General features: G+C 37.9%; 1 protein-coding gene and 1 pseudogene across 1 annotated transcript; one reads left to right on the top strand and one right to left on the bottom strand.

Moving 5' to 3' along the window:
* Nucleotides 1–363: 363 nt before the first annotated feature.
* LOC137949389 (phenylalanine ammonia-lyase-like) lies at nt 364–1,136 on the top strand (annotated as a pseudogene).
* A 3,048-nt stretch (nt 1,137–4,184) lies between these two features.
* Nucleotides 4,185–8,390, bottom strand: LOC137950726 (probable fatty acyl-CoA reductase 4). The gene is made up of 10 exons (XM_068797331.1): nt 8,312–8,390; nt 8,127–8,230; nt 7,825–8,027; nt 7,644–7,744; nt 7,362–7,554; nt 6,869–7,030; nt 6,492–6,573; nt 6,149–6,415; nt 5,905–6,032; nt 4,185–4,463 (listed from the first exon to the last, which is right to left on the bottom strand). The coding sequence occupies exons 1-10, from the start codon at nt 8,388–8,390 to the stop codon at nt 4,322–4,324; spliced, it is 1,461 nt and encodes a 486-aa protein (XP_068653432.1). The 3' UTR covers nt 4,185–4,321.
* Nucleotides 8,391–8,603: the final 213 nt, after the last annotated feature.

Raw genomic sequence — 8,603 nt, 5'->3', positions numbered from 1 at the left:
CGTGTCCAAGAGAAATGGAAGATGGTCTCATGTCCAAGAATGGTAGCATGATGGTAAATAAAGTGTCATCTCATAAATATGACACTGATTTAATTAGTTGAAGTTTTTTGTCTCTTCTAGGGTGAATGACATAATTATAATATTAGAAATTTATTCATTTATAAATAGAGCTTCAAGGGGAGGGTTAGGACACAAGTCTATGACCTCATTCTTCCTCTTGTTTTCTCCCTAACATACTTTCCCTCCATTTCTCCATGGTGTAATCCAAAGAGTACTGAAAATCATCAAGAGGCAATCATGGCTTCACATTGCTTTTGTTACTGATGGACTGTGAATCAGTACTTTAATTAAAGATGTGAGTTAATGACTGATCAAGTTTGCAATGATGGTTTTGATCATAGATTCCTTAATGCTGGAGTTTTCGGCCTGGGGCCGGAATGCGGCTTCGTGTTGTTGCCTGCGGTAACTCAATCATCCATGCTTGTTAGAATCAATACGCTTCTCCCAGGTTACTCGAGTATCCGATAGTATCCGATTCGAGATCATGAAAGCCATTGCCAGCCTTCTCAACAATCAGATTACTCCTTGCCTCCTAGTCAGTGGCACAATTACGACTTCTAGTGACCTGGTCCTTCTGTCCTACATTGATGGAATTCTCACTGGAAGGCCCAACTCCAAGGCTGTTACTGTGGATGGAAAGCGGGTCGATGCCACCGAGATGTTTTTTGGCTGGCTGAACACCACAATGGATTCTACGAGTTACAGCCAAAGGAAGGTCTTGCGCTTGTCAACGGAATTGATGTGGGATCTGACTTGTTATCCATGGTTTTGTTCGAGGCGAATCTTCTGGCGGTGCTCTCCGAAATCTTAACTTCGATTTTTTGTGAGGTGATGATTGGAAAGTCGGAGTTCACTGACAAGTTGAAGCACCATCTGGGACACATTTAGGCGGCGGCTCCGCCCTCTGCAAGTACATTTACACTTACGCTTACTCATGCACACGGGATACATTCGCGACGGAGACGGTGACCTTCGAGTCCGGCGGCGGACACGGCAGATAGCATCAGCATATCATTGGTAATCTCTTTGTTGCCTCTGTCAGCCATCAAATAACTTCCTCACTACTGGCTGACTGATCTCTCCTTCTACAAATAACTTCGGCGACAAACTTGCCATCGATCTCTTCAATGGAACTTGCCATCACTGTTGTCTTCGTTGGCTATCAACTCTATTCGGAAAGATCATGACTCAATGCCACTGAATCATTGCTCTCAATCAGTGTAAACTATCTTCGGAAGGTTCACATTGTTTCTCTGTTCTGCGGTAGTTTCATTTGTCCACTCTAATTTGCTCGTTAATCCGAAAAATAATTTTGAGTTATCTGTGTTGCTGTTTAATCATCTCTCTGCTGGATTGATTTATTTCAGGAAGTCCTTCGCTGGCATCGTGAGGAAGGCAAAGATATGTTTCTATTTCTACTTCTCCGAGATTTTCTGCTATCTTTGGAAGTTTATTTTCATAGTTGTCATTACTATCAGCTAGATGGTTGTTGCTGGTTTGTTGGAAACTCCTCCTTCGTTGGGTCTTATCCTTGTGGCATCTTTGGATTTCTACTTGATTCCCGGTATTATTTCTTATTTCGGAAAATCCTCTAGCTCGTCTTTATCGCCTGCTTGGTTGCCGCTTTAGGAGGACGAAGACAATTGCTGATTGCACCCGCCAAGTTTAAATTTAATTTGCTACTGTTACTGCTCACTACTGTTTTTTTATTCATCTTGCTATAGTTGAGCCGCACCAGACTCTGTCGAGTCAACTTGGACCTGAGTGTTTCAGTTTCGCTCCGGTTAACTCAAGCCATTTCTAGAGTTAACTCGAGTCAACTTAGATCGAATCAGCTAACCATAGTATTTGATGTTCTAGTGGGTTTAATGGAGTCAACTCGGTATGGGTCAGCCTGACTCGGCCATCTCCCAGTTTTCTGACTTGGCTTCACCCATTTATAGATTTAGATTATTGTCATGGATAATTGACAACTTATTACTTAGCCAACGTATTATTTAGTGCACAACTTTTTTATGGACTCTTAGTGGATTATTTCATGTGTCCTTATTAAAGACTTTCATTATGTGGTACGTGTTATTTGGGCATTGGCTAATATCCGTTGCTTCTATTGTGTCTCTTTGACTGAGACATTATTATTGAAGGACTACTCGATTGCTGAATGTTGTTATCAATGGTTATTTTAATGAATAAAATAAAGCACATGGTGGCCCCAACATATTATCTTCTGTGATTCCCCATTACCCTCATATTATTTGTTAAAATTACTTCTATGTAATACCTATAGACCCACAGTTACAAAGGATAGGAGTGTGCCCAACATCCAACATGAGTCAAGACCATTATTCACCCAAGAGTGTTTTTTTTTTTTTTGCTACCTTTAGAAAGTTAGTAAACTATGTGCTCCACCGTTGGACTACTTTTCTGCCTTTGAAATTGAATGAAGAGTATTTTAGACTATGACCATTTTGACTGGAGTATGGAGCTTTGTCAAATGGCTAAGAGTGATTTTTTTTCTCTTATTTTATATTATGCCAATTGGGTATCTTGGTAAAGAACAAAGAGATCACCAGCTCGAGGGGGAGTGTTGGAAGACATTATGGACTGCCATTTTATACGGGAAGATCCTATCCACCATTTGTAGCAAACTGGGTGTTCATGATGTTCTCTCACCCCTAGCTTGAAGGGAAGTGTTAGAAGATGGGCTCAAGGCCACATGACTAAGGAAGACCCACATGTCCAAGAGAGGTGTGTTAGAAGATGGGCTCAAGCCCAAGGAAGGCCCACACGTCCAAGAGAGGTGTGTTAGAAGATGGGTTCAAGCCCAAGGAAGGCCCACACGTCCAAGAGAGGTCTGTTAGAAGATGGGCTCAAGCCCAAGGAAGGCCCACACGTCCAAGAGAGGTGGAAGATGGGCTCAAGCCCACAAACCATGGAAAAGGCCCACACATCCAAGAGTGGTGGCATGATGGTAAATAAAGAGTCATCTAAAAAAGATGACACTGATGTAATTAGTTTAAGTTTCTGGTCTCTTCTTTACTCTTCTAGGGTGACAGGCATAATTATAATCTTGGACCTTTATTCATTTATAAATAGAGCTTCAGAGGGAGGGTTAGGACACAAGTCCATAACCTCATTCTTGCTCCTGTTTTCTCCCCAACATGCCTTCTCTCCTTTTCTTTATGGCATAATCCATGGAATCCAAAAAAATCAACAGGTTGTCACTAATCCCTTGTTCAAGACGCCTATAAAATTTGTTCGCCCTTGAATGGATAAAGACCCATGTATGATCAACTAATCACTATGACAATGAATTGTATCCCTCCTACAAATGAAGAGGTGGTTCACATGGTAATTAGCCATGGATTAACTAAGGCTTCATCCTTCCCAATCTTACCTTCTTATTGCTTCCTTTTACACTCAATGCCAATAAGAGAAGAGACCTCTTCTAGGCACATCTCCAAATTTAAGCTCCCCCATGCAACCCTCCTCATACAACCACCACCTTCTATTCTCCACTGCCAAATTTGTCAGAAGTTAAATCAACCAAACTACTCCTGTTCCTCACAAAACAACCTCTCAAGCAAAAACCCTTTCTCTACAATGATAACCTTAGTGCTACTTTCCTTATACCTAATCTTCTCCACCACTCTCATGGTAAACACATTGATTATTATTTTGTTCAAGAACGTCTCGTTGTTGTTTATCATCTTCCATCTCCCCTATTATAAATAGAGAGGAAAGAGACATCTTGTTTATCTTCACATGGTTTTATTGGCTTTGCTGCATATCATCCATTTGCCTATGATGATGACAAGTCGTAGTGCTTGCTATAGTTTTTTTACCTTCTTTCTGTATCCTTAGCTTCTCTTCTCATTGTCGGTGAAGCAAACCATATTTTTTCATATTTTGGTACGTGCAGCTAACCCTTACAAGAAATTTATTCTCTCCATTCTATTTTCATATAAATTTTTTGATTTTGTGTTGGTGACAGAAAATTTCTCACTAGAAGCATCGATGTAAACCAGGCAAGGAGATAAACTGAGGTTGAATCTCCCTTATCCTGAATTCTACTTGAGAGGTAGTATAAAAGAAGAGTAATTGGCAAGTACATGATGCTAAATTTGAAAGTAATTGAGATGTAAAAGATCCATAATGTGCAGCCAGCACCAAAGAGTTCATGTTTTTTGAATGAATATACAACCATTCGCTATTGCTGCTTAGTAGCTTCAATAGAAGCAACACTTATTATAGAGATACTTCACTTAAGAAGATATTTTACAACTCCAGGGATATGAACAGTCATGAAGTAAGTGTCCCAGTTGATATCTTGGATTCTGTAGTATAGCAACCTTTCTGAATCTTCAGTCATGCGTAACCATTCAGAGTTTGAATCATCAAATCTGTTACATACACAGTCGGCTATTACCATCATGTATCTTGTTTGTTCAAGACCAAATAAAGGACATGAATGAATGGATTAAATATTGCAAGGAGAAAGTAAAATACAACAACAACAACAACAACAACAAAAACATGTAATTGTCACAAGGGGCTCCATATCTCACTTTTGTCGAATAGCCATTAGTAGTTTGCATTTGAAAAAAAGTATATTAATGTTCTATTAAGTGTCTACATGCTAACAAAGGTAAAATTTTCATAATTATGAAAAGAAGCAAGTACTTCAAACAATCTGATGCTTTATGAGTGCTACAAAAAAATAGAAAGATAAATTAAAGATATGTGTAATCTAGCTAATGTGTGAAGAAAATCTTGCCATGACTTTTAACCAATTGAATTAGCTATTGGGTAAGCAACATGTCGAATTTACTTTAGTAACTATCAAAATCTTAAAATGTTCAAAAGGGGGAAGAAATAATTTAAATCAATTCAAAATTCAAATTTTGGAGCATCAACAAATACCCGTAGCTACTATATGTTAAGTAATAGTCCTACATAGATTAGTGAGTACAAAGATCTTAGGTTTGTTAGTTGAAAAAAAGGTTTTTTTAACTTAGCTAATCATTTTCGGATCAGATTAGACCCAACTTCACATGGTATCAACTATAAATGGTCTATTATGAATTTATTTACTATAACATGCTTTTATATTTTTTTACTTCATTCTATTACTTTTAGTGGTAAAATGGAGATAATGATATTCCTGTAAATATGATAAAGTAAATAATTTTTTTGTAAATAGTTAAAAATTGGGTTACAACAAAAGTTAAACCACTGAGTACAGGATCCTTTCTCTCATATACAAACTAAATCTTAATCTATTTACTAAAAAGTCAATTTATTTACAATTAAATTGAAACTTTAAATGTTATGCACTTTTATTCTAATTTATGCTGCTAAACAAAACTTATGAATGATCATTTTTCCCAAATCGGTTTAAGAAGACCACTAAACTAGGATGCTAAACCAAATGATTCAAGTGTCAAATATTTTCTTGAACCTATTATTCAGCATTTTATAGGGTTCACGATTGCCATAGGCAAGGAATAATCATATGAGATGAGGGATGGTTCCAACTATAATTTATGACAGCTATTTTCTTCTCATGTGGCCATTCTTTAAGTCAATTACGTGGTTTCAATATTATAACCAAGTTCAGGCTAAAGTGGTACTAGTTCATAGAACTATTTGTCATTAGTTGTCATTACTAAGTTGCTATTTGTTTACATATGTTCTGACGATTTAAAACAATGGCAATTCTTCTTTTTCTTTTTCGAAATACTTGTCAATAGAACTAACTACATTGACAGAAACGTAGAACTCAAGATTAGTTTTGGCTTGAAGAAGATAAAAAAGACTTGGGGGAGTGTTAATGTAGCAAACCTTCCTTTGAAGAAGACGTAAGGCTTGTATAACCAGGCAGCCCGCATGGCGTAGTTGTACTTTTTGTTGAGCTTGTTGTATTGGTAACTAAAAAGATGACACGTAGCTCGATTGACAATGTGGAAACCCTAAAAGAAACCGAAAAAAAAACACACACACATTGAGAGGTCTGGCAAAATAGTAATTCTTTCTTATCGAAACCTATGTTACACAAGCAGTAGCCTTCAATTATGATTATCTATACCTGTAATGGCAGCTTGTAATGTAAATTCATGTATGTGTGGAAACTGGACATAGTGGTCTTCAATGCCATCTTGCAAACCTTGATTGCTTGTCCATCATTTCCAATGAGTGGCTGTTTTGAGAAATACTGGTAGCACCATTCTCGGAAGTGGAAGTAAGTTGGAGGATTCCTCATGGATGAGCACAAATGGAAAATATTTTCTGTTGATTTGCGAAAGTGGGCAGCTGAAAGCAGAATCATAGCATTCACCGCCATATCTCCAGGGATCTGTCAAAAGTTGAAGTTCCCATAAGCTAATACCCAACACGGCGGCCAAACTACATCTATTAGGTTTTTGCCTTACCACATCCAGAATTGTTGTCGGGTCTGCTATGAAGCATTTGAGCTTTCCCAGAGCATAGCTCACAAGTATGCTGTCGATAGTTCTGCATTGAGAAAACTCATAATGTTAAAAAATCATATGTGTCATTCTTGTAATAAGCTCGACGATATTCACTCTATAAGGAACTACTTTCTAACTTTGAATTTAAAGAATACTTGCTTTCTTATTATTATCGTATTTTCGCTAACTATTTTTGGGAATGGTCAAATTCTCATTTTCTTTTCTTTTCCATGGGTTCCAAACAGACAGTAATACTGATGATAGGGCAATCATAACTCTTAAAATAAACGAAATAAGACAGGAATTAGTAACGAAATCTTGGACTAACTTCATTTTACCTAGTGTTTTCAATCCATCCAGGAAATGGTTCCATGTATGTGCTTGTCACAATGGTTGGTCTCACAATAACAAGAGGCATATTATCCCTCAGGTGCCCAAGTAGCATCTCTGCCATTGCCTTGGTAAAAACATAGGTGTTTGGCCAGCCAAACGTTCTAGCCCTGAAAAATGGAGCTCCAAATATGTCAGCAATTTACATTCAAACAAAAGGAAGGAGTTTTTCTTCTTCCCTTATCGAATCATTTTTTTTTTGTAGAAAAAGAAAAGATCAGAAGAAAAGACAAAAGTTTTTCCACCACAGGAATTAGAACTAGCAAGCTACCAGTTTGATGGCTTCAAATGTTGGTGTCTCCTGCTGATAAGCATGTTAGAAATCCTATTCATCTTCATTAACCCCAGTATGAGAGGTTATTAGCATTTTTAGTGTTTTCCCTCACACAGCTTATAACTTCTTGAATATAATAAGCTCATAGTTATTGAAGTATTAAGCACCTTTGCAAACCCAGTTCCTTCATAGCGATTGCTCTTCTTTCTTCAGTGATTCCTTTGTCATGCAATTCTTTCAATTTGGTCTCCACTAGTTTCTGCTCTCCGTAAATGTCTACAGTTGATGTTCCATTGAGAGCTTCACCCATGCCAAACGATCTCTCCGGTATGACTCCATCTTTCTCCCCTGCAACGAAAGCTTCAAACACAGAAGCATAACCAGATCAATTTTCGCCTTCTGAGTGATAGAAAGAAAAAGAGACTTGTGTATAATAAATATGCATTTACCAGTTGAAACATGGAGAAGCATCCCTAGTTTGACACATTTCTTTGCAAACTCTACAACATGCTTGGCACCAAAGGTATTGGTACTCAGAGCAACATCATACCTACACAAAATACGTCCAAAATAGTAATAATTAGCTTCCATTTTTTTTCTTTCCTCTCTTTGCTTCTAACTCTTCTCTACCTTTCATCAAACTTGGTAGTTGCTGCGGAGTTTACAATCACATCAAGCTCATTGTACAGTTCTTCCCTAACAGCAGAGTTATCTATCCCCATATTCATCTGGGAAATATTCCCAGGAATGGGTCTCACTTTGCTTGAAATGAATGAGCTAAAGCTTGAACCATGCACCTCCCTTAGCACTTTAAAAAGATCCATACTGAGTACCTGCAAAGTGAAAAAAAGAAGAAGAAGAAGTTAATTCCACAAGGAAGGATCTCTTGGAAGATAAAAATAGCCCAGAAAGAAGAACAACTCCGTTCTTACTTCAGTTTCCAACCGTCGTGCTGCTGCAACATTATCGGGTGCTCGTAGCAGAAGATAGATCCTTTCCACATGAGGCTGAATCCTGAGCACCTTCTCTACAAAAACTACACGACAAACATGTCAAATGAAGGTTTCCCAGAAGTAAACTTTGCATGAATTCAACAAGTAGCAGAAGGAGAAGTTACTCTTAGCCAGATAGCCAGTGGAACCAGTAACCAGTATGCTCTTGCCATGGAAGAACTCAGCAATTCTGTTGCATTCCATGAGAAAGACGATAAAAGAAAAGAAAAGAAAAGAAAAGAAAGTGCACTCAGATTGCAAAATGTGTTTAATCTGCCATTTTCCGATGCGTCAATCTGTCCTTCTAAAAGGACCAGAAACTGAAGTTTTATTAGGGCACCTAACCCAACTAACTCATCAGAGAAAAAAAACGGTGTTGTAAGTGGTCACCGACCTGCCGCTGATTGATTTCATATT

This window comes from Aristolochia californica, unplaced genomic scaffold (genome assembly GCF_029961685.1).
Source record: "Aristolochia californica isolate CCGP_79_NKW_82.1479 unplaced genomic scaffold, dmAriCali1.0.hap1 SCAF_14, whole genome shotgun sequence".
NCBI lineage: Eukaryota > Viridiplantae > Streptophyta > Magnoliopsida > Piperales > Aristolochiaceae > Aristolochia > Aristolochia californica.
This window is presented reverse-complemented; position numbering and strand designations above follow the sequence as displayed.

Coding starts and splice junctions, on each gene's coding strand:
- LOC137950726 (XM_068797331.1), bottom strand. CDS start 8,390: ATGGAATGCAACAGAATTGCTGAGTTCTTCCATGGCAAGAGCATACTG. Junction 8,231..8,311: donor CACTGGCTATCTGGCTAAGA/GTAACTTCTCCT, acceptor TTTGTCGTGTAG/TTTTTGTAGAGAAGGTGCTC. Junction 4,464..5,904: donor TACGTCTTCTTCAAAGGAAG/GTTTGCTACATT, acceptor TGTATGTAACAG/ATTTGATGATTCAAACTCTG.